The 26,451-nt window shown below is 40.0% G+C and overlaps 1 protein-coding gene across 4 annotated transcripts in view; it reads left to right on the top strand.

Annotated features, from left to right (window-relative positions):
• Nucleotides 1-217: 217 nt before the first annotated feature.
• The window catches only part of EPC2 (enhancer of polycomb homolog 2), a 121,566-nt gene continuing 95,332 nt past the window's right edge, over nucleotides 218-26,451 (top strand). For 3 of the 4 annotated variants that reach the window (XM_039244575.1, XM_039244574.1, XM_039244573.1), the window contains exon 1: nucleotides 8,197-8,616. In XM_039244575.1, the coding sequence (XP_039100506.1) occupies nucleotides 8,464-8,616 (153 nt within the window). In that variant the 5' untranslated portion in view covers nucleotides 8,197-8,463. Of the gene's footprint in view, nucleotides 239-8,196; nucleotides 8,617-26,451 lie in introns of those variants that run through there. The other variant, XM_039244576.1, reaches the window with a different exon arrangement.

Below are 26,451 nucleotides of genomic sequence, written 5' to 3'. Positions count from 1 at the left end.
CAAAGTGAAGGCACACTTTAGGGTGGATATGTTCCGACAGATTTGTTGGAAACAATCAGACAAACATTATTTTCAAACATCACTTGTAAAATTTTTTGGAAGGCCTCCTACTATGTTATATTATGACTCTTGCTAATATCCTTTGTGATCTCACTTGTGAACATGGTAGCATTATTTTACAGATGAACGTAAACTCAGAGACAAGCTAGCTCATGTATCATGATGGGATTTTCCATAGGTAAGTAGCCCATTTCTTTATAATTTTGAACAGGAGCTAATTATGTTGCTGTTCAGATAGAAACTTTAACTTCTAAAAATTAGCTTTAGAATGTCCTAAAATAAGAAGAGAATGGAAGCAAGGGACAGAAGGAGGGAGAATGAGAGGTGGGCAGAAATAAGAAGAAAAGCAGATCCTTCCCCTCAAATCTGGGTCTTAAGGTCATGTGATTCATCTTATCATAATTATTGAAGAGAACTTTTAGAAAATGGAAAATAAATTGGGCTTTTCAGAGAGTCAGATTAGGTATTTATATATAAATGTGTCTATTCTTAATAAAGATCTCTTTTTGAAGGACCTAATGTTATCTCATGGGAAAGGCCTTCCAGCTATGATGATTTGAATAAGAGTTCCATTCCATTCCTGAAACCAAAGAGGGCCAGGGAATGAGGTGTTATTGGGGGTGGGCCTGGGAGGAATGCTCTGTTTAGTTTAGTTCTAAATTAAAGAGGTCAAAATAAACCATAAACCAGAGCAGCAACTCAAGGTTTTGTCTTATATGTGCTATAGCTCTAATCAGAATCATCTCAAGTCATGTAAATAAAAGGGCAGAGGGAAGGGAGAAAAAACAGTAGTTTTAGATTTGATTAGGCCTCTACTATTTGTCAGGCACTGTATTAGCCAATTTGTATCCTGTTATCTCATTTAACTCTCGTCAGGAGCCTATGAGACAGGCACATCATATCCAGCTTGCAAATAAAGTCACAGAGGTTAATCAATATAGTAAGGGTCAAAGAATACTAGAGACAAGCTTTGTCTCTCTCCGAAGCCCAAGTATGCTCCATTATCTGACTTTAATTCTTTAAATGATTTTTTAAAACCATCTATGTAAAATTATTATTATTTAACCCTACAGAGGGGCTTTATGAAGTAAGAAGTAAGAATTTCTCCTTAGTACCATTCCTTTCACTGCAATCTCATTTCCTTCACTTAGAGGGAATATTTTGGTAGAACATTCCAGACTCATCTCTATGCTTAAACTAGGTTTCACATGTTGTTTCCTTTGGCAAGCCACTCTGGCACATTTTAAATACCTAGAGCTATTGCATACATGGGTTGAAACATACTATTTAGGCTATTTTATCCCAATGAAATAGAGAGGTAGTAGGAGAAAGGACCAAGACAGTCAGCGGAGCCTTCACATAGCAAGCCCCAGACTAAGGTATAGTTGCCCCCAAGCTGAGTGAAAGGCATCAATGTGAGGCCTTCAAACCAACGTCTACTTCTGGAGTCCCTAAGTTAACCTAAAATGGCAGGTGTGGGCATTCTGTAGGCATTAGCCGGTGTCCTAGCCAGGGGAAAGCCCAGAAGAATTGCTGGAGTGGGCAAGTGTGGAAGATGAGGGACTTAGTACAAAAGTATCCCCTGTATGGCGTTGAGTTGAGGAGCTGATGCCTTCCTTTCAAAGAGGATACTCTTAAGCTCAGTTTCCTTCAAAACTAGCTTTGGCTATAAACACTGCCTATGGTGAATAGCAGAGATGGGGCTGCTTTCTAAGTAAAGGCACAACAATGTAAGCACTGGAAGCAGAATCAGAGCTAGGAAACAAAACTGGCAAACAATAGCTATTGCCACCCACTAGAGGACAGCCTTCATGTGGGTATAGTGTGCAAAAACACCGTGTCTCTGTGTCCCACCAACCATACCATCTAACCTGAGATGGTAATGCACACCTTGTTTATGCAAAGGCAAAATTGCCTCTTGGCCCTGCCAGTGGATACACCCCTAGCTCACTGAAAGAGTAGAAGGGACAACTTTCTTATCAGCCACTGGTCCTTGGGTAAGCCTCTTTCTTTCCAGAAAAGGACATTAACTTTATACTGCACAACACGGTCACTTAAAGCATAAGTCACCCTTAATTGGGCACTTAGAAGGGCCACGCTTTAGGCAATTGTAACAGAGCACAATTTTGAGCTTTATCAGGAGACAGTGGAGAGAAGACACTGTTCAGGGAGGATTGCTTGGAGGCCATGGAATTCATTTGCACTCTCAGATCCGCATGGGCGATCATGGAGTCCATTCATACTCCCAGACCTGCATGGGGTGGGGCTCTTGGCATCGGACATCCTAATCCCTGCAGAATTGTGCCGGATTGCCATGATGCAATTAGCTCATAGGGGGAATCACTGTAAGAAACAGCCCTGGGATGCCTCTTTTGTGTCTTCCGTAAGGATACTGTTGAGGGGTCTGTCATACCACTTAGTTGCTCTATTTATGAGCTCTTGGATATTCTGATTAGGACCAGAAACAAGCATAAAGCTCCTGAGCAATCATTTTATATAACGGACACTGTGAACTGTGAAGCTGTCAAGATTTCCTACTTTCACATGACTAGGAAACTTCATGTTATCAGGAAATTTAGAGCCCAAATGCTATCCTCACACATTTTAGATACTCTCAAAAGCCATCTGAAATCCCTCCTAAAATAAGGTGAAGGGTGTGGGTGAACCAGTAAATATCTAGGTAATTAGTGTATTTTAGTTCAATGGTTTCTGTTTCTTTCTCTGCCCAAATCACCTTTCATAGCTGATGAAAAACCAGCAGACCTGTTTTTTAACTTGGAGACAGAAAATTGCTTTCCTTTGTGGCTCCTAACAAGTCACTCTGGAGCTTAGGGGGCTCTCAGTATGCTTGTACCAAAAGCTTTTGTTTAGGGCCTCTCAATATGCTAATACCAGAACCTTTTCTTAGGAAACAAGCCACTTCGTTCTTGGGAGCAACAAAGATAAGATCAATAAGGCGTGGCTGTGACTAACTCAATTTCCTAATTTTCTTTAACTCAGGATTCCAACTGCCTATTCCGTTCACAAATCATTGTTTATAAACATTAGTCCTTTGGTGGTAGGAGAGATTAAAAACGTAGGTGAGGGAACCCACATTTACATTAGCAAGCCAAGGTTCCTGACAATGAACTTCTCCCAGCGAACACTTTGGACCCCGGCTAGCTTGGTGCTCTGGGTCCGCTTCAGTTGTCTCAGATGGCCAGCACACCAGTGAGACTAAATGTGCTGATAGAAGAGGCCAGGGAAGGCAACTGAGAGGAACAGACGTTACCGGAGACCGAAACAGATAGGAGATGTGCACCTGTAGCCCCAAAGCCCCAGGCTCTTGCACTGCTCCCTGAAAATAACAGGAAAGGTCCAGCCAGTTCCATAAATGTAATGGTGGTTTCAGCTGAATGGCAGCTGTGCTGAATTTAGAGAAGCGTGGAATTTCTCGAGGGCAAGGTAGCTGAATTGGAAAGGATCCTATTTTACCACCCATGGCCTTGCTCCATCAATTGTGTTTCCCTGTTTCAAACTCAGCACTTTTAAAAAACTAAGGAGGGTCATATTCATCACAGTGATGGAACCTAGTTCCTCTCAGAAACCAAAAGTCCTGAAATTAAATCTATGGAGCTTGCTTGGTGTTTGAACACAAATAGTTGTCCTAGTGGATTTATGAGATTTGTCACAAGAACGTTACTAATTTCTGGTATCCCCATCAAAGAGCTCGAATAAAGGGCAGCAATCTATTCCGTGCATGGGGCATTGAGTGTGTTTTCTGGTCAGGGTGGGGCAACAAATGAGACAGACTGTCAGTCAGTGTGATTCAAAACGCAGTGTCATGGACCCTCTGCAGTTGTGTGTTTTCAAATCTGTTTCCTTTAATTATAACTGTCTCATTCTTCCTCGACTAACAAAATATAGAGCTTTTGCACTGATTATTTTTGAGTCTATCTGGATCCTTTGTGGAACTGGGAAGTAAATCATCAGCTTATACACAAGGTGGCACCCTGTGATTCCAACCAGGTCTGAGAGGAGCGATGTCACTAAGTGACTGAGCTACAGGCACAAATTTTTATTTGTTTTCCCACTGTGGCGAATATAAAGGTGGAAGTAGATATTTGGCATGTCACCTCTGAGCGCAGTCTCCATCCCTAGGTCTCAAAGATTCAGTGAAAGTCGCTGATTCCAGTTGATTGTAATGAGTGCAGACCCCACATTCAGCGTACATATGGAAAACAACGAAGCTTTATTGGTACTGGGCTCATTCCTGGAACATAAACGGAGGGGAGGGATGCAGTTCACATACCAACCCAATTAACTTTCAATCGGGTTTGCTGAAATAGGGAGCCAATTAGAAAGAACGTGACATTTACAAAACTCTGAAATAGTTGAATAGCAACTGTGTTTACTAGTTTTAAGATTTCTTTCAAAAAGTAATTTGTTCATTATCTGGAAGCTGCCTGCCCTGATTGCAGTACAGGGAAATGGAAATTGGAATATAATCCCAATACTTAATAGTTATTTGACCTTTATTCTAATCTAGACTACATTTAGACAGTAGTTTTAAAACTAATTCTAATTCTTGGGTGTTTATATGTTACACTTGCTTGCCAGATGCATGCCATTTGGAATTGGTCCAAAGCATATTTGAAGTGGACTGATCAGAGAATAACTACTCAGTGCATCGTATGTGGAAATTAAAATAGGCTCTTAGACTGCACAATTATTTGAAACAAGTTTTGATAAAAAATTTTACAACAGGATCTACCTCAAAAGTTGAAAAGATATTTTCTGTTTTTAGCCCTAACGAGCATATAGGCATTTAACAAAGAGATTAGAAATAAACTTTATGAAAAATAATATTTGCATACAAATAAGAGCTACTTTCCAAATGTGAGACAGAGGCGTTCTGATTTGGGCACTGAAGTGGAAGCCGAGAATACACAAGCTGCGTCTCACTCGAAAAGAATATTGTGTTATCAACCTCAGACTATTTTGTTACCAGCTCTATAATCCATAATTGCCTACAGTAGGGCAAGAGGGAAGTGGAGATTTGGGGAAGAAATCTGTTACATGGACAATGAAAAGGAAGAATAAAACAGTAACTACTATAGCAAAAACCTGTTACTGTAATAGAATTTCAGGTTTCCAAAGAGTTTCTTTGAACTGTTTTAATTGGTCCTAAAATTCAGGGTGGGCCATAATAAGAGCAAATATTGTCAGCAATGGCAAGGTCAAGTGACAGGCCAATAGGGTATGTGAACTCCAAGCCGGAATGGATCGGGGTCAGTATCACTAAGTTTCTTCAGGGAATATCAGTCAACACATACATATTAGGAACCTGTTACATGTGAGGCACAGAACTGGGATATAGTGATTAGCAGGGCAGATGTTGTTTCTGCCCTCCTCAAGGCTACTGCCTCTTTAGGCTTTGGGTTATAACTGTATTAGACACTGGTTGGGAGGTCTCAGTAATTTGAAAGAGCAACTTTAGAATGTTGAATGATCAGTAAACTGAAGAACTTGGATAGCAGGGTGGCACTGATGAGGAAACAAGAGTTTTGGAGTCAGGCTGAATGAGTCAGGCTGGATATGAATCCAGTTCTGTGAATTATTAGTGTTAAAACACAGCAAATTATCTGTCTGAGCCTGTTTCCTTATTAGTAAAATTATAACATTTCTTCATAGGGTTATAAGGAGAACAAAGTGGAATTCAATTAACTGAGATAATATACGTAAAGTACTACTGAAGTGCCTCATATGGTATAGGTACTCGATATTTCCTTTCTTGAAAGAGAGTAATGGGGCACCTGAGTGGCTCAGTTGGTTAAGCCTCTGACTCTTAATTTTGGCTCAGTTCATAATCTCACGGTTCACGGGAGGGAGCCCCATGTCAGATAGCACTGACAGCATATAGCCTGTTTGGGATTCTCTCTCTCCCTCTCTCTCTGTCCTTTCTTCACATGTGTGCTCGCTCTCAAAATAAATATGAACTAAAAAGAATATTTAAAAATGTTCTGCCTTGATAAACAGTTCCAAGCAGAAGTATAATATAAATTTCATAAATGTTTTGTGTTTCATTTGAGTTGTAGTACAACTTCCATTATAAACAACATGTTCCAGTTAGTTATTTTTCTAAGTATTTTTTTAATTATACAGACTGGTAAAAAAAGAAACTCAAAAAACCTTGGTCCTTCCCTGCTCATAGTCTTTTTCTCTCCCCAAATAAATAAACATTTATAAAAGAAGAGAGTAACGATATATAGGGAAAAAATGATCTTTTCTGAATCTGAGAAGTGCTAGGCACCCAGGTAAAAGCCCTGGTTGACTCCTTTCTTCAACCATGGCTCCCTCTGCCCCCGTTCACACTTGAATCCAGTGTTGGCCCTTACCAATAAGATCGGGTTCTTTGAGAGAACTGGAACTGCTCTAGAGGGTAATACCTCGAGCAGGACATGCCCATAAGCTTGAGAAAGGTACTGCTTACAAGGAGCGAGTCACAACATCTCCACTGTTTCCAACAACAAAGTAGATGGAAAGCACTTAACCTTTGCTAAATAATGCTTGAAGACTTGCTGGGTCAAATGTGTTAGACTCTTTAGACTGTGCCATGAAGTCCATATCTACCATTTTGCCCCAAAGGAGGGTGTGGAGAGGAAGGAGAAGAGGAAGAAGAGGAAAAAGGAAGAGGGAAACAAGCAGATGATGGGGGAAATGGAGAGTTTTGATGTCATCTAGAAATGACTGTAAAAATTAATTTTTTTTTACTTTTAGTCTTCAGCTAACCACCTGCTTTTCTCTGAGCGAGACAGAATATTTATCAGTTATTAGAAAATGGTAAAATGTGTTACAGTCTTCTAGTGATTTGGTAAGAAAGCTGTAATGCTTAAGGACTAACCAAGAAACTCTTGGCTAACCAAGATTGATGTCAACAATAGCCTTGGTACTTAATGTGTGTCAGCTTCATTTCCCCTCTTCTTTAGAACATTCTCTAACCAGTTCAAGCTAAAGTACAGTCTCCTTTCTCTGCTCGCTTATGGCATTTGTTGCCTGTGCAACTCACTTGGTAACAGATCATGTCCCACTGCCTTGTGTCATCTCCCGTGTAAAGTATTTACGCTTTTATATTTTTTCCTATCATTTATATTACCCTTCGGCCAGTTCTTTAACCATTTACGTCTCTTACTGTTCCTCCTCTTTCCAACCATCCTGTCATCCCATTAACGTGAAAGGTCTCCGAGGGTTGGAACTTTATTTCAAACTTCTTTGCGTCTTCCGTAATACCCAGCATTTCACATCTGCCACTTTGGAAATGTGTGCTGCCTTGGTTAACTTTTATAAGCTTAACTCTTAAGAACTCTGTTTTCGACCTCAGAGAAATATCTACCATCCCCGAAACAACTCTAATTAAAGCTTGGGTGACAGGTTCAAGGGCACTTGTTGCACTTGGCAGCCTCAAACATTAACCCTCACTGCGGCCACGAGCATCCTCCCTGCGAGGGATGAGCGAGGATGTATTACCGCGGAGAGCTCTTAGGGGCAGGTACTGAGGAGAGGATGCCGGGGCAGGGCTGGGGTGCTACGCCGTTTTCGGGGCGGGCGGACTCCGCAGATCTGCGCCGCTCTGAGTGGGCAGACGGAACGGACCTTTCGCACCTCACCGGGACGTGCGAATTAGCTGGCGTTCGGGGCGCCAGGGACACAGCGCTAAATACAGGCTCGCTGGCGGCCGTTGCGCACCGGTTGACATTTCGCTTTCCCGCTCACGGACTTCTGCAGACACGCGCTGCTCGGCGCGGCCGTGTTTTGCCCGGCGCTTTCCCTCGGGGCACTCTGCGAGCGGGGTGTCGGGGCCGCGGAGGCAGAGGCGCACGCTCGGGGGCGCGGGGTAATTTGCGCACCTGGCACCTGCCACACGGCGAGACGCGGGCCGGCGGGCGGAGGGCCGCCGCCGCCGCCGCCCCCTCTCCCCTGAGCGGCCCGAGGCTGAGCACGCTCCCGCGGGCCGGCAGCGCCGCGGAGAGAGTGGGTGGGCAGGCGAGGGAGGGGAAGGGAGAGGAAGGAGGGAGGGAGGGAGAGGGCGAGGCGCGTCCCCGCGGCGGGGGCGCGCTCTCGCGCGGGCTGCCGGGATCGCTCGCCGCCGCTGTGGTAATGTCCGCCATGTTGGCCATGGCGCAGGGAGCGGATCGGGCGGGCGAGCGGCGGATCTAGTGTGTGGAAGCGGCCGCGGGCGGCGGGGGGCTGTTTTCGGGCGGGGTGGGCGCCCATGCTGTGGCCGGGGGCAGTGAGGAGGAGGAGGAGGAGCGGGCCGGCCGCGCTGCACTGAGGAAGGAGGTGGAGGAGGCGGCGGGAGTCCTCCCCCCCTCCCCGCCCGCCCCGCCGCCGCCGCCCGGGCTGTTCCTGTAAGGCGGGGAGACAATGAGTAAACTCTCCTTCCGAGCGCGGGCGCTGGACGCCGCCAAACCGCTGCCTATCTACCGCGGCAAGGACATGCCTGATCTCAACGACTGCGTCTCCATCAACCGGGCCGTGCCCCAGATGCCCACCGGGATGGAGAAGGAGGAGGAATCGGTAGGGACTCGAGTGTTTATTACCCCCCCCTTCTCTCCTCCCCCTCCCCTTTGTCAGTCGGGCCTCGCCATTCACAGAGCGCTTTACGCTCGCTGGAGGGCGCCGCTGCCGCTCCAACGCATGGGACCCTACGCCGGCGGAGTAGCGTAAACCCTCTCGGCCGGCGCAGCGCCCGCCCGCGGCCGCCATGTTGTTGCGTCCCAGTGTTGTGATTAGCTCGCAGCGCCGCTTACGCTGCCGTAAGGGGGCCTTGCCGTAAGCGGCGGCCGGGAATGGCGCAGGGGATGTTCTGGCCGCACTTGGCGTAAGGCCTCTGTTTACCTTCCACTCCGAACCTTCCCCCGGCGCGGGGTTCATTAATGGGCGAAGGATCTTTTTGGCTAGGAAAGGTTTTCTTTTCCCACTATCGAATTTGATTTTGCATTGCGTTTTCTTTGAAATGACTTAGGGAAAGTAAAGCGCGTTCAAAACAAACACCATCCTCCTAGCAAGGTAATCCTCGCTCCCCGGCCGGCCGTGGTGCAGCGGGCTGAGGCGGTGCAGCACTGCGGCGGGGGAGGGCGGGGGCCGCGACTACCCAACGCGGTGTAGCGGTAGAGAGCCGCTGGCCGGCAGGCTCCGCGGCGGCGAGAGGGACGGCGCTGCCCGTCTGGCCCGGACGGCGCCGGTTCGGCAACGCAGCGTTAGAAAGCAAACCGGGATGTTCACCTACGCGCCGCTGGCGTTGCCCGGTCCTTGCGCCGCGTCCCCGGGAATTGTCACGGGGAAGGGGTCTTTTAGAAGTTTAGGATTTAATGCATCCAAATTGACAGTTGCATTTTTGATGCTACAACGCTCTCTGCAAAGATTCTGCTTTTCTCCCTGATGGGATTTTGCATACTGTTGAATTTTATCTGGCTTGACTGTGTGTTTATGATTCTGGAGCGGTGTTTAACTTGCGTGCGAAGTTCATAGTAACTGCACCCTCAAGAATTTCTTCAATGAACCTGCGGTCCCGCCTTATTGTCAACCCTGGGTGTGCGTGGATTGGTTCTCTTGCTTCTGTGACTGTCAGAAGAAGGCTCGAGGTTTCTGTGATTGGTTTTCTCTTTTGACTATTAATATTGCAGGAAATGCTTTTATGCCTTTGATTGGCTGCTCCAGCTCTGACCTCATTATATTACCTTGTTATTACTACTTTCTGCTGTGATTTAATCACGTTTCTCTTTGGTCTTTGATTACTTGAAAGTCTTTGACTTGTAGTAGAAAATGAATATGGCAACGGTATCGGGATGAACATTCAGTATTCAGCTTTTCAAAAAAATAAGATGAAAACCCAACATGGCAGTAGATTTAGATCTGACTCATATGAGAATATTCTTTTTGTTCTTAAAGTTTATTTCCAACTTAGCTCCATTTATCATGGGAAGGATAATTAAAGTAAAGTTAGAGTATGTACAAGAATTGAATTGGACTTCAAGAAACACAACTTTGAATTCCACAACATTAAATTTTTGTTGATTTTATTGTATGGGATTTGACCCAAAAGGAGAAGTAGCTTATGAATCTTCAAGTATCAGGGGTGATGTAATTACTTGGATCCAGTTATTTTGGTTTGAGAAGAACTAAAATCAGGAAACTTATTCTAGAATGAGCAGTTAACCTGAAAGATACGTTACTTATTGTGAACTGAGCAGCAGTATACTCTAAGCTTTAGGTCCTTAGTTTGCCATTTTTGTCTTGGTATTTTACCTGAATTTAGGAAGAAAACTTGTAGTTTATTTTTTTAAATGATGTATGAAAAACAAGTATTTAGTCCTTTCACTATTAACCTTTTCAGTGAAAGTTACGATTTTTCAATCTAAAGATTGGAAATCAGATTATATTGGACTGTTTTCAGTAGCCTGCTTCAGTTGCCCAGTTTTAGGGAAGAAGAAATCCAATTTATGATGGAACTAGAGTTGAAACCCAGGACTTCTGACTCTTTGGTCCTTTCTGCCTTTTTCATGTTACAAGTGGAGGTACTTAAAATCAAAACAAGACTGAACAAACCCTGACAGTTAAGATTTATAACTGGCTTTTGCTTCCCAGAATGTACAGTTGGAGTGTCAGTTGTTTCTTTCTCTTCTTTAAATTAACGTGTAAGACTTGTGCTTCCATGAGTGACAGTCATTTATTTCAGTTCTTCTGGTCCTATTTACAGGACTTCTGTTATGAAGAAGAATTATTTATTCACTTAAAAAAACCTATTCTGCTTTGGGCCCCTGAGTGGCTCAGCCATTTAAGCCTCTGACTTGATTTCCGCTCAGGTCATGATCTCACAGTTTGTGGGATCGAGCCCTGAGTCGGGCTCTGCGTTGACAGATTCTCTCCCTCTTTCTCTCTGTCCTTTTCTCACTTATGAGCGCTCTCTCTTAAAACAAACTTAAAATTAAAAAAATGTTCTGCCTTGAGAAACAGTTCTAAGCAGCGGTAAAATACCGGTTTCATAAATGTTTCGTGTTTCATTTGAGTTGTTTTTCTTTTTTATGTTTGTTTATTTTGAGAGAGGGGGGGGACAGAATCTCAAGCAGGCTCTGCACTGACTGCCCTGAGTCCCAGGTGGGGCTTAAACTCCTGAAACATGAGATCATTACCTGAGCTGAAATCAGGAGTGGACACTTAACCGACTGAGCCACCCAGGTGCCCCTGAGTTGTATCTCAGTTTAACTTCCATTATCAACATGTTCTAATTACTTTTGTTAGTATTTTTTAAATTATATAGACTTGTAAAAAAGCAACAACTCAAAAATACCTTGGCTTGTGGGTTTATAACTGTTGCTTTGCATTTCTAAACTGTCCACAATATGACTCCTTTCCTGCTTGGTTGGCAGAATCTTGACTTCACTTGAATCACCTTCATGGATCTTAACCTCCATTCCCATACCCGCTCCCGCCCGCAGTAAAATTAAAGACTGTGTCTATTGGATTATTATTAGACTTGTTTATATAGTCATTGACTGAATTTTGAGTTGTTTGGATAATACTTAGATGAGATAATCTAGACATTCTTTGACATTGGTAGCATTACGAAATTCTCTTAGCTCTTTTGGACATGTAGGCATCTTGTTTTGTTTCCTTTCCTTAATTTCATTGTCTTGTGCCTAAGGTCTGCCAGTAAGCATCCTCCTAAACTTGGTTTCTGTAGTGCTCCTCCTGACACTTGATTTAGGTCAAATACTGTAAACTTATGTTTATTTAGAATCTAAACCAGAATGATCAGGTGATTGGTGGTTCTGCCACCTCCCCTTGAGTGTTGTACAGTGATAGTTGATGTTTTTTGATAATACAGTACTTACCATATTTTGACTACTTCTTGTGTCCCAGACACTATGTTAAGAACTTTACATACTGTTGGTTCATTTAATTCTTTTTAAAATTGACTTTTTTGAGTTATAATTTACATACAATAAAATGTGCTCATTTAAAGCATAGAGTTTAATGAGTTTTTTTTTTAATTTTTTTTTATTAATTTCAAGAGAGAAAGAGACAGGGTGAGCAGGGAGGGTCAGAGAGAGAGGGAGACACAGAGTGTGAAGCAGGCCTCAGGCTCTGAGCCAGCCATCAGCACAGAGCCTGACGCGGGGCTCGAACCCACGAACCATGAGATCATGGCCTGAGCCAAAGTCGGATGCCCAACTGACTGAGCCACCCAGGTGCCCCCCGAGTTTGGTGAGTTTTGACAAACACGTACACACAAGGAAATATCACCACAATCAAAATAAAGTAACATGTCGAACACCCAGGAAGTTCCCTTGTGTTCCTTTGCAAGTTAGTCCCTTTCCACCAGTAGTGCTAAGCAATTACTGATTTGTTCTCTCTCTATAGATTATAGTATTGTCTTTTCTAGAATTTCATTTAAATGGATTTCACATAGTCTTTTGTGTCAGCATTCTTTTGCTCAGCATGATGCATCCTTGTTACATGTATCAGTCCATTCCTTTTTATTACTGAATAGTATTTTAGTGAATTGATATAATACATCCATGCATCTGGATATTTGAATTGCTTCCTGTTTTGGGTTTTCATTGAATCTTTGTAACAACAACCTATGTGGTATTATTGTTTCTGTTTTATGGATGAAAAAACTATGAGTCTTACTGTTAGTAACTGTCAGGGCTAGGATTCATGCCTGTGCCTATAATATCACAAAAATCGTTCTCATAACCACTGTGAATCATGTTGACTTCTTACAGAATCCCAGATTAGCTTCTGAACTGTTAAGTTCCTTACAGGTGTTGTAAACAATGCTTTACTTCTTGTAATTTTGGGAACTTTGAAAGATGATATTGATTTGATTAGAATATTACATTACCAACTAGGGGCACCTGGGTGGCTCAGTTGATTCTGTGTCCGCCTTCAGCTCACGGTTTGTAGGTTTGAGCCCTATGTCAGGCTCTGCTGACAGGTCAGAGCCTGGAGCCGGCTTCAGATTCTGTGTCTCCCTCACTCTCTGCCCCTCCCCAGCTTGCACTCTGCCTGTCTCTCTCAAAAATAAACAAACATTTAAAAAAATTACTAACTAGTTTTTCATCACTTAACTGTCTGACTTATGCTTTTGGCTTTTCATATTTTCTGTTTCTTTTTCCTTTTTTCTTAGAAGCTTATTTGCTTCTCTGTAGTAGCACCCATATGTTAATCTGAATGTTTATGTTATCATAAACATATAAGAAATTTGTGGGAAACTATTGCATTTTATTATTTAGATTTTATCCTAATGATCTATGTAAGGGCAAGAATCTTTCCATGTTTTGTTCATTAATGTATTCTGAGTACCTGAAACTGTGCCTGGCACATAATATATGTTTGCTAAATGTTGGTTAAGTGTTGAATGAGCCTCTAATTTTTTTTTCTATACTGAGAGTTATGTTTTTGTGAAACACTGTGTGTGTGCCTGTGTGTTTGTAATTCATTAGCAGAATTTGATAAATTATTCTTGGAATTCTTTTTGCTTTCTTACTTTGGTACAACATGTACCTGTACTAATTTTTTTTTCCTCTTGAGTCAGAGGCCCTTTTAAATATACAGTTTTTAACACATAGGTATGGTTGCAGTATTTTTATTTTCTGTTAATTACCCTTCTCATAGGTGTATGTAGGTTTGTATAAGATATCTTTTTGTATTAGGGTGAACCAAAATTTCCATGAAGCATGTGATTCTGCTTATTTTCAAGTTTTTAAAATGTTTATTTTTGAGAGAGAGAGACAGAGTATGAGCAGGGGAGGGCCAGAGAGAGGGAGATGCAGAATCTGAAGAAGGCTCCAGGCTCTAAGATATCAGCACAGAGCCTGACACCGTGCTTGAACTCTTGAACGATGAGATTGTGACCTGAGCTGAAGTTGGACGCTTAACCGACTGAACCACCCAGGCGCCCCAATTCTGCTTATTTTTAAAGAAAAGATCATGACTAATTTGAATTGCCATTTCTCCTTAAATGCTTTAGTTGCCTAATTTTGATATCCTGTTAATATTTTAAGTGACATTTTTAGTGAGAGTAAGAATATATTCAGTGTTTCTCACATTTTCGGAGTTATTTTGGGCACTAATACATTTCATGTTTCATTATAGAGGAGTTCTAGAGAGGGTATTAAATACAGTTTAGTAAATTGATATTATAAAAACACTGAGCACTTACTCTTTGAACAAAAACATATACTAGCCAGGTATCATCTGAGTGCCAGCTGTTGTCTAAATATGACATTAGGAAACTTTTAAAGGGGTAACTATGTATTTGTAAGGCTGTGTGCTGAAGTGTCACCAGGATTAAAATTAAAAGAAGACTATGATACAGATCTAGACTTCAGGGAATGTAAATGAGTCATTGAGGTCAAAAACATATCTGGAAAGTTAGTAGAAACTATCAGGTTAAGTTGACCTGACAAAGAGCATTAGAAAAAGTTAAATTTTAGAATAGTTAAGAATTAGAGAAAACTGTTACTAGAATGTATAGAGGGATTGGAGAGAGATTTAACAGTTTGTACTTTCAGGCTTGGTTGTGTGGTGTGTGTTGAAGCAAATACTTGAATCCAGGAATTTTTATTTTTATATAAAATTTTTTTAAATGCTTGTAATTATTTTTGAGGGAGAGAGAGACAGAGCATGAGTTGGGGAGGGGCAGAGAGAGAGGGAGACACAGACTCCAAAGCAGGCTCCAGGCTCTGAGCTGTCAGCACAGAGCTTAATGTGAGGCTCAAACTCGTGAGTCACGAGATCATGACCTGAGCTGAATTTGGATGCTTCACCAACTGAGCCACCCAGGTGCCCTGAATCCAGGAATGTCTAAAGCAATTTCTGTGAATGTTAAATGGACTGAAGGAAGGTTCTTCCATGTTGGGTGTGTTTTACCTGTCCTTGTCAGTCCCTCACCCCTGCTGATAGAAATTTCAGGAGGGTAGCACTGCATCATTTCTGAGCATGCCGTTCTCTTAGCTCTTTCTCCTTTTTTTCTTTTTGGACCTGCATATGGCTTTTACTTTTGTTTCTCCCCCTTTATTCTGTGCTATATCTTCACTAGAAACTGTTTATAACGAAGAAGACACTTAACTAAATATTTGGTGAATTAATAAAAGTTGAGGTGGAGATAAGGTTGCAAAAGGGGTAGAATTATACCAGATTATAGATAGCTTCAAATGTTAGGCCCAGGAGTTTGTAGAATGGTGTAGAAGAAAGAGCACTGATTTGCAAGTGTGAAGTCTCTTTCTAGTTTTGTTTCTGTTCTTTAGTGGCCAAATGATCTGGGAAAGTTACCTACCTTCTCTGAGCCTCAGGTCATTCATCACTACCATCATACTACCATTTATTGTGTGTTAGTGAGTGTGTTGATTATGTGCCAGGCACTTTGTTAACTCAGTAGATGGTTTACAACTTATTATAAGGGTAGGATATGTAGTAGGTGCTATTATGTCTTTTCCAGAAGAAGAAACAGGCTTTGGAGATTAAGTATCTTGCCCAAGGTCACTCTTAACCTGGACTAGAACATAGTAAAGCCAGTATTTGATCTCAAACCCTGTGAGTAATGGACTCTAGAGCTCTGCCCTTTACCGTTGTACTCCTTCATCTGTAAAAAGAGTGGGTTGAGTACTAGATGATATCTAAAGTTTATTACATTTTCATTGTTCTGTCATTTATTCTATACCATGGAAGAGTCATTAAAAATTTTTCCCTCGGGAAATGATATGAAAGAAGCTTAAGGTGAATGCCTTTTGTAAGCACATTTCTTTAAAATAAAATTTTAAGGAATGAATTTATCTGTGGGGTAAGTTTAGATTTCATCAGTACCAGTTCTCTAAGAATGAGGCCTAAAAATATTTCGCAGGATCATTAGGTTTATTTCAAGTCACAGAGACCAAATCTGGTTTCTTTAAGATTCCTAGGTGTTGCCTTGAAGACCCCACAGAAGTCTTGAACAGTCAAGGCTTGAGAATGTCAGGAACCAGAGTAGCTATGGGCCCGTTAGCAGTAAGTGACATTGATACCACTAAACTCCAACAATTCCCAACCATTTGAGAGATAGCATAGTGTGATGGTGAAGTGCATATCTTCCCCTTTGAGCCAGACTGAATGGTTTTGAGTTCATCTATAAAATCTCATGGGGTTGTTGAGAGGACGAATTTTGTGCCTGAGACAGTTTGTGGCATTCAGTAAGCAGTCAGTAAATATTAGCTGTTATCATCATCATTGTTTTGTTTCTTTTCGCTTCAGAATCACAGATCGGGTTATTATTGGTTCGGCTTGCGTTGATATCTGTGTATGCCTGACAGTCTGACAGAGGAGGTTAGTACACAAGTGCTGTTAAGGGCTACCTTCCTGAGAATGAGGCTTTAGTCAGGGAGCTGCCCTTGAGACATTACTGCTGGTGTGTGTGTAACATTATGACCAAAAGTTATGAAGTTAAATTGTTAAGTAAATTGTTTTAATCTATAGTTTGATCAAAGGTGAATTTGGATAATTAGGGTATTTTTACAAACCTTAAATTTGTAAGGTATTTTAATGAGATAACAATATTTTACATATTTTACAGTATAATGGTAGGATGTGTATTTCATTTTTTAAATGGAATTTAAATTAAGGATTATAAAAGAAGTCTTCAAAATCTTTTTAAGGAAAACATACCTTTCAGATTAATTTTCAGAGTAGTAAGGGATGCATTTTGTGTGACCTCAAAATACCTGGCCCTCAGTTTCCTCACTTGTGAAATAGAATTGGATTGAGTGACCATTCAAGTACCTTTGGGTCTAAAAATTACTTGCATCTGTGAATCCACATGTCTATCTACTAGGCATATTGTCCAGAATATTAATTAGATGAAAAGAACTAACAAGCGAAAGACTAGTAGAAAGATACTAGTAGTTAAGCTTTATTTAAAGAGTCGGTTATTGTGATCCTGTTAATTTGGCTTAGAGTCCTTTTTTTCTGAGGTTCAGTTACATTTATCCACTATTTAATACTGGTTTTCCCTAGAGATCAAAAGAGAAGTCCATTCTGTGTGTTTTGGATATGATCAATTCTCTTGTTTTCATGGAATTTTCTTTTATTGTCTTTACTACTCATACTCATTACTTTAAATGTTCTGAATTTTGGTATACTTTTAGCCCAGACTATTTGAGTTTTAAATTTTCTAGTATCTCGTGTTTCTCACTTGAGAGATGTATGTGTATGTATGGATATGGATATATGCATGAGAGAGTGAGAATTGACACACATTTTCTCAATTAGACCAGATGCCATAAGCAAGGAAGGTATAGTCTTTGTTTTACTCAGCAGAGGCTGGATACTTACACAGGAACTCACATGGTAGAAAGTTTGTAATACAAGCATTGCCCATGATACTGGCCACTGGGATTGAATTTGATTGTATTATTAACATACAGATCTGCATCTTCATTTTGTTTCAAGTTGAGTTAATACTAGTAATATGTGTAGGGGACAGCAGGTAGGAATAAGACGTGTAGATAGCAGTAGGTCCATCATGGTTATTTGATTTTATCTTAAAACTGACCCTTGCTTATCCTTTGACATGTTTACACTTGCGTGAAATAGAAATTTGGGTTTGCCTAGTCTGTCATCTACCACTGTTTTTTTGTGGGATCAATAATGAAGGAAGATGACAGCCACTTCCAGATTCTTCTTAGCATCATTTCCTTATATATGTTTTTAGGTTTCTTTTTTCTTGCCAGCTGGTATCACTGTGCAGTTAGAAGAATGCAGAGTGGAAGAGTCCGCCTCTCTGCGAGTTCTCTAACTCCTATCTTTACTTCCAGCTTTTTCACTTCCCTTTTTTGGGAGGAGTGTGAGCACAGGATAGGAGGGGTTGTTGGTTGGGGAGTTGACAAGCAGCCCTTATTTGTACTGTTAATTTGATGAAATTGGTACTTCAGAATTGTGCCATAGCTTCCAGTCCTGGCCTCTGTCACTTTCCCTTAGGGCAAGATAAATTACTTCATCTCATTAAGCCACTTTGCTTCATCCGTTTAATGAGAAGTATCTCAAAAGGTAATCTTAAAGATTATCTTTTTGTGGACTTGAGTCAGTGCCTTGTACAGACAACTGCTATTTTTTAAATTAATAACAGTTTTCATTTATACAGGATAATAAATGTGAATGAATATGGAAGAGTAAAATAGAGTGTCTCCATACATTATTCTGTGGAATAGTTTCACATTTTTTCCTCCAGTCAATTAAATATATTTTGATAGTTGTCAAACATCAGCACATTGATACGTATATTTTCCTCCTTCCATTTCTGTTCCTGGCAGAACATTTTGACAATCAAAATTATTTAAAAAATTAAAGACTTTAAAAATTAACAAAGGGAACTTAAGTTTTTAGCGAACCCTCAGAGTAATATCTAACTCCTGAATCATTGGTATATACTGTATTTGTCTTTAAAAGTGATTTCCTTTCTTCCTTCTTTCTTTTCCTTTCCTTCTTCCTTCCTTAAAAAAAAATTTTTTTTTAAATGTTTATTCGTTTTGAGAAAGAAAGAGAGAGAAGGGGGAGGAGGGGTAGAGAGAGGAAGACATAGAATCTGAAGCAGGCTCCAGGCTCTGAGTTGTCAGCACAGAGTCTGACTCAGGGCTCCAACTCCCAGACTGCGATCATGACCTGAGCCAAAGTCAGACGCTTAACCGACTGAGCCACCCAGAACTCCCCCCCCCCCGCCACCCTATTTCTTTTTTTGACTGTTAGTTGGTCATGGGGAAAATAAATTTTAGTGATGAAAATCTGTTCAGCGGGTGGTGTACACTAGAAAATCAAATGATGAGAGACATTGTAATATACCGGTGAACTCCTGGATGAACATTTAAGTTTGGAAACTTCGGAAAGCATGGTACTAAGGAGGGAATCTTGCCATTTGATCCTTGAGGTGTTTCTCAACTGGCATGGTTTTGGCATTTGATATTTTGAAGGTATAGGACTGTCACAGGCATACCATGAAGTTTATTGATAATCCTGCCTGCTAATTGGGATAACCCTGAAATGTTTTTTCCTCAATTTCCAAATGATTTAAGAACCGTTGTCCAAGGTTTCTTAATCTTTTGTGACTTGGGACTTTGTCAGTTTGACAAAATTCCTCATACTGCTTTTCCCATCCCCTGCTGCAACCCCCAGTTTGTCCTCTGTATTCAAGAATTTGGTTTTGTTTTTGTCTCTTTTTTTCCTTTGTTCATTTGTTTCTTAAATTCCATATATGAGTGAAATCATATAGGATTTGTCTTTGATTTATTTCACTTAGCATTTTACTCTCTAAATCTATCCATGGTGTTGCAAAAATGGCAAGATCTTGTTCTTTTTTATGGCCAACCAATATTCCATTACACACACACACACACACACACACCATGTTTTCTTTATTCTTTCATCTATTGATGGACACTTAGGTTGCTTCCATATCATAACTGTGGCTATAATAAACATAGAGGTGCATATATCTTTTTAGTAGTGGTTTTTTTTTGGGGGGGAGGGTAAATGCCCAGTAGGGGAACTACTGAATCATATTGTAATTCTGCTTTTAATCTTTTGAGGAATCTCTATACTGTTTTCCACAGTGCTGCCCAAATTTGCTTTCCCACTAACAGTGCATATTGTTCTTTCTTGTCCCACATTCTCACCAGCATTTGCTTTTTCTTGTCTTTTTGATCATAGCCATTCTGACAGGTGTACGGTGGTTTTGATTGTGATCTCTTTTGTTTTGATTTGATCTCATTGTGGTTTTGATTGGCATTTCCCTGATGAATAGTGATATTGAGCATCTTTTCATGTGTTTGGCCATTCATAGGTCTTCTTTTGAAAAATGTCTATTGCACCAAAAAGAATATAATACCTAGGAGTAAACTTAACCAAGTAGGTGAAAGACCTGTACTCTGAAAACTATAAAACAGTGATGAAAGAAATTTAAGAGGACACAGACAAATGGGAGGATATTCCATGCTCATGGATTGGAAGAACCAATATTGTTAAAATGTTCATACTACCCAAAGCAATGTACAGACTTAATGCTATCCCTATCAAAATACCAATAGCATTTTTCACAGAACTAGAACAAATAATACGAACATTTGTATGGAACCACAAAAACCTTGAATAGCCAAAGCAGTCTTGAGAAAGATGAACAAGGGTCGAGGCATTACAATCCCAGGCTTCAAGATACACTACAAAGCTGTAGTAATCAAAACGGTATTGTACTGGCTCAAAAATAGATCAGTGGAATGGAATAGCGACCCCAGAAATAAGCCTGTGCTTATATGGTCAGTTAATCTGTGACAAAGGAAGCAAGAGTATACAGTGAGAAATCTGGATAGCTACGTGCCAGAGAATGAAACTGGACCACTTTCTTACACTGTACACAAAAATAAACCCAAGAGTGGATTACAGACCTACATGTAAGACCTGAAACCATATAACTTCCAGAAGAAAGATAGGCAGTAATTTCTTTGACATGGGCCATAGAAACATTTTTCTAGATATGTCTCCTGAGGCAAGGGAAACAAAAGCAAAAAGAAACTATTGGGACTACACCAATATAAAAAGCTTTTGTATAGCTCAGAAGACCATCAACAAAATGACAAGACCACCTACTGATTGGGAGAAGATATTGGCAAATGATGTATCTGATAAGGGGTTAGTATCCAAAATATATAGAGAAGGTATACAACTCAATACCAGAATCAATTAAAAAATGGGCAGCGAGCCTGAGTCAGAATGATGTTTTAAATGCATAAAATAGAATCACATAAGCTAATTATATTGAAAGTTATCAAAATATTAAAACAGTTTATAATTTACATGCTTTATTAACACATTAATGACAAAATTTAGAGTTGAATGTAATTATCTTAGTTTTTAAGTAGTGATAGGTATAAACAATATTTTGACAAGTGCAACCATTGTAATAGGACAGTGAAACAATCTGTGATTTCTGTTGTACTACTAGTCCTGAGTGTTACTAGTACAATTATTTTGCCTACATTTGTAATTGAAGGAAATGTTACATGTGATACAACTTAGTGGAATAAGAGAAATGATTGTTTTCTCACCCAAGTTTATGGACCCCTCACTTCTTTCTTTGGATGTTTTGAGGGTCTTTGACCCGACGTTCAGAACCCCTCAGAAGAATTTCTTTGGCCCAACTGGCAACCTTATTGCCATGTCATCCTTGTCTCAAATATATAGTTAGGTTAAAGATTTTATTTCTTATTACTGTAAAGGAAATGTTACTGTAAACAGAATATGTTATCTGCATGTTTAAGGCATTCTAGTTTTTTCAGTTGAAAAATAATATACCCATGTGATTTAAAGATAAAAATCTATATGCCACACCATGATCTACATGAAAAGTAAATGTCCTTCCTTCCCCACATCCGAGATACTCCACAAGGGCATTTGTTGTTAGCATCATGCATGTGCATCCTAGAAGACTTCTAAACAAATGTTTTTTACTTTATAAAGTTGAGAAATATTTCTTGTATTTATTTTGTAAGTAATATGTGACTTTAGTTTCTTAATCTAGACTTATTCATAAAGTCAGGTAATTTTGCTTTTAAATTTAAAAATCTCTGCAGAGTTGAGAATTGGCAAATTGTAGCTTTCTAATTGGAGTGTTTGGAGTTTGGATATAAAACCTTAATCTTTTATTCCCATGTAGCAATTTGGCTGTCTGTAAGCCTTGCATTGTGCATAGCACTTTTGTTTATTTTTCTATATATAAGATAGATATTTTAAAGTCAGATTAGCCGTTAAATGATTTGTCAGTGTATTTTTATTTTAACCAATTATTTATGGTCTTAAATAGGTTAGGTCAGAAGAGAACTAATAGGCTACTCTTTTGAAGAAAGCCACCTTATTTTGGGTTATCATGTTGGTAAGCTGGATCTTTCACACAGACTGCACTCTCTCAGACTTGCATTGCATTTGTTTGTGTGTATTCATTCAGTAAGTGCTCCATGAATAAATGGACTGTGTCTATTACTTTTGTATCCATCATCTGGTGCAGTGAATGACATATTGTAGTTGGTCACTAAATATTTGCTGATGGGACAGGCAACACCTGTTACATACTTTAGATTACAGAAAAGAATAGATATGGTACCTGTCTTCAAGCAGTTTGTAGTCCCAAAGAAAAGAGTTGTATATGGATGACTCCATATAAGGTTTAATGTGTTATGTAAAAGGTAAAAATTATATTGTGGAAATTTGTGTCACAAGGGATGTGATTTGAACATGAGTATGTTTGAGTTCATGTAATAGCTGGCTGAGTAGAAGATACTAAATTGAGGTGTCTGGGGTGGCTCAGTTGGTTAAACGTCCGACTCTTGGTTTCAGCTCAGGTCATGATCTCACTGTTGGTGGGATTGAGCCCCTGTTTGGGATTCTCTCGATCTCTTAAAAATAAATAAATAATAAACTTAAAAAAATACTACTGAGTTATTTTTTACAAATGAGTTTTGAAGTTATTTCATATGCCAGGATGTCATGAGTTATTTTTTGTTGTTTGTTTTCTGGTTCATGTCCTTGTTTTTCCTATTGGAAAGTGTGTGATGCCCCGGAGAGTTGTTAGAGGGTTGAAAGAATTTTTGTGGTCTAGTGTAGAGTCACCTTTTTGGATAGGCAGACTTGTGTTAAGAGCAGTTCCTGTTGTTTTTGTTTTTAAGAGCAGTTCCTGCTTAAAGAGCTGTGTGGGGAAAGAAACTGTGATATGGAGGATGATCTGAAGTGCTGTCTTATTTATTGTGCAAGTAACTTGTAGATTTTATTTATTTTGGTTTAAAGCACAGAGGACACTTTCCATGAAGAAAGTCCTTAGAAGATTTTCTGTGCATTACATGTGCTGCAGACAGTAGTAGTTCGCCTTCAGCTTTAGCTCAGTTACCAGCTCAGCCATCTTAGATTCATCAGGGCTTTCAAAATACCTTCAAAAGAAATAGAGAAGGTTTAGGTCAGTGATTCTCAAACTTTGTCATGTGTCAGAATCACCTGGAGGGCTTGTTAACACACTGATTGCTGAGCTTCATCCTAACATTGTATTTTTTGGTGGATCTGGAATGGGGCCTAGGAGTTTGTATTTTTTAACATGTTCCTGATGCTGACTGTCCAGTGACCACACTTTGAAAACTACCACTGTAGGAGGAAGAATAGCAGTTCTTATCTTGACCACATGGCAGAATAATCTGGAATGCTTTTGTAAAGTGGCTGTGTTTACCTTAGACTTCCCAACCAAATCATAATTCATGGGTGATTCTGATTCTAGGTAGAAAAAAGGGTTAGTAGGTGTGCCCATGCCCTCTGCCTGTCTGCCTTGCCATTTTACCATTCTTGTCAGGAGTATTTCTCTTTGCTCTTATTCATTGGCTGTAAACTTTTTTGATTGACTCACTGTGTGTATGTGTAATGGAAATAAAGTGTATTTTGACATACACACACCACACACACACAGATATACTGTTGGGTTTGTTTTTGGTTTTTTATTTTTATTTTGTTTTTGCAGTAGTTACGTTCTGTCAGGTTGCCACAAACAACGGATTAGTGAATCCTGAACCATTGCTCCTTAAAGGAAATACAGGGCTGGATTCCTGTGAACCTCTGGTCACAACATTTTCATCAACGAAATCAATGCAAAATCTTGTTTTATGTATGCTTTTGTTTTGAAGATACTTCATTTAACATACAGTATTGATTCCTGGCATTGAACTCATAGCCAGCAGCACTGTAAGTCATGCCTGAATGAAGCTTGTCTAACACACATTTTATCTGTAAGGTGCATCACAGCCACCTGTGCTTAGGAACATTATAGCACGTAAGCACTGCATTTGGGGAGCCCATAAATAATAAAATCCTCAAAAAACTATAAAAATGTAAAAAAGTGGCACTAAATAGCATATTAGAATTATACTTGTTTCTAGGATAAGAGCTGAAAAAAGAGTGTCACCTCCTTTGACCTCAGCTCGGAACATATGATTGGTGCAACTCGAATGCTGCTTTGCATATTCTTTGAATGACTGTGAAAGTACCGCACATATTGATTTTGGCGATCACACATTTGTGTGAGGTGAATCTGCAAACAGAATTTGTGAGTATTGAGGATTGGTTATACATAGATGTTTTTCCCCTTTTCATTCTATTTTATTAAATGAGCTACTTATTGATTTTATGATTGACTAGAGATTCAACCCATAGTTTGAAAAAAACACTACTCTAATGCAGCAACGTATGTTATATGTTATTTACTAGTTATGCAGTGTTAAGTGGTTAAATGATATATATATCCTTCACTTAGAATATGTAGTATTAATTTTGATAATGAGGAGCTGTGGTTTTGGAGGGTACATTATCAAGTTTATATTTGTAAAAGATCATTGTTGATGGATGGACAGACTGTGGAGGGCAGTGCGTGGGTGGCAGTGATGGTGGTGGTGGCAGAGGTGGCAGACCAGAGACTAAGCTAGTTATAAGGCCAGTGCACTGGAAATATGATTTCTAGCTATGTATTTTCAGCAGATTTGTGACAGAGTAAAGACAGTTGGGATGCCTTGTGGATTAAGGGATTTCAATTAAACCTTAATTTTACATCCAGGATTCTTAATTGAAGTCTCTGGTACCTAGATAGACTTAATGGGATCTGTGAACTTACTGCTTTTTAAAAGTTATCATGGGGCACCTGTGTGGCTCAGTCGGTTAAGCATCTGACTTCCGCTCAGGTCATGATCTCACAGCTCGTGGGTTTGAGCCCTGTGTCAGGCTCTGTGCTGACAGCTCAGAGCCTGGAGCCTCCTTTGGATTCTGTGTCTCCCTCTCTCTCTGCTCCTCCCCAGCTCATGTTCTGTCTCTCTCTCTCTCAAAAGTAAAGAAACAGTAAAAAAAGAAAATTGTTTTTAATTTATTTTATTTTGGAGAGAACATGAGTGAGGGAGAGGGGTGTTGGGGAGACAGTGAGAATCCCAAGCAGGCTTCCTACACAGGGCTCAATCCCATGACTCTGAGATCATGACCTGAGCTAAAATCAAGAGGTGGATGTTAAACTGACTGACTGAGCCAGCGAGGTACCCCGTACTGATTATCTTTGACCACAGTTTTATGTATGTCTTCTGATTACTCCCCTCATCATCAGGTCTTAATGAAGAAGATAACCTAGAAGAGGTTAAGAATTACAGTTTAGTAGATAGTACAGATTGCTTTTTTCATTGTTAACCCTTATTGCATATGAATCACAAAGTTCTAAATTTTCTGAGAATTCTAAGGAGGCATTTAAAAAGCTTTAGACTGGGGCGCCTGGGTGGCTGAGTCAGCTAAGCGTCTGACTTTGGCTCAGGTCATCATCTCCTGGTTCGTGGGTTTGAGGCCCGCATCCGGCTCTGTGGGGAAAGCTTGGAGCCTGCTTTGGATTCTGTATCTCCCTCTCTCTCTACCCCTTCTCTACTCATACTCTGTCTCTCTCTCTCTCTCAAAAATAAATATTAAAAATTTTTTTAAAAGCTTAAGACTCAGTTTATATTGTGAAATGCAGATTTTTTACATGGAAGCATGTCACTGAAGAATGTGAATGTGCTGAATGTAAGGAAGATTTGTTGAATCGTACTTTACAAAGTAAAATTTAGATAATTTGTATTGTAGTGTAGTGGATTTGTGTTTAGAAACAGTGGTGTAATTAAGATTTGCCTAATATGTTCTTTGTTTTTAGAGAATAATACAGCACAGGAAGATACTCATTCTATAGAGTGATAATGCAGTACACAGTGACCACTGGAAATGTGCTCAGCCACCTGAGCACATCTATCTTGAGGTAGCTAATGTCTCTGTAAATTGGAAAAGCAAAACCCCAGAACATCCAACTTGTTTTATCTGTTTTTGAAAATAGCCAACTCTCCTTTGTAACAGTATCATATATGCTTATTTGTAAAACGTTCAGAATATACCAAAAAGTATAAAGAAGAAAATACAAATCCCTTGCAATCCTGCCATTCTGAGATATTTGACCTTTGTGTGGATGTACTTCCTTCTATGCTTTTTATCCCTTTGTATTTTTGTATTTATAGGTATATAAGTGTGTGTGTGTGTGTGTGTGTGTGTGTTACAGAGAGATTGCATTTTAACCTCTTCCTTTCAGATTGAGAAATCTGTGGCCCAGACTGAATCATTTTGTCAGTTACTGGATTAACCCTAATCACGGTAGCCTGAGAAGTGGATGATATAAGAGAACAGCAGTTTGCTTTTGGATCATTTGTGTAAAGGGAGTTTTCCCCAAAACAAGGGATTAAGGCAAAATACAGTTGTTAAGAAAATTCCTGTGGGATAGGGAGTGATTCTGATTTGTTAATACTATAG

This window comes from Hyaena hyaena, unplaced genomic scaffold, assembly GCF_003009895.1.
Source record: "Hyaena hyaena isolate Hyena2069 unplaced genomic scaffold, ASM300989v1 scaffold_246, whole genome shotgun sequence".
Classification (NCBI taxonomy): Eukaryota; Metazoa; Chordata; class Mammalia; order Carnivora; family Hyaenidae; genus Hyaena; species Hyaena hyaena.
Note: the sequence above shows the minus strand (reverse complement) of the source record. Positions and strands in the feature narration are given on the sequence as shown.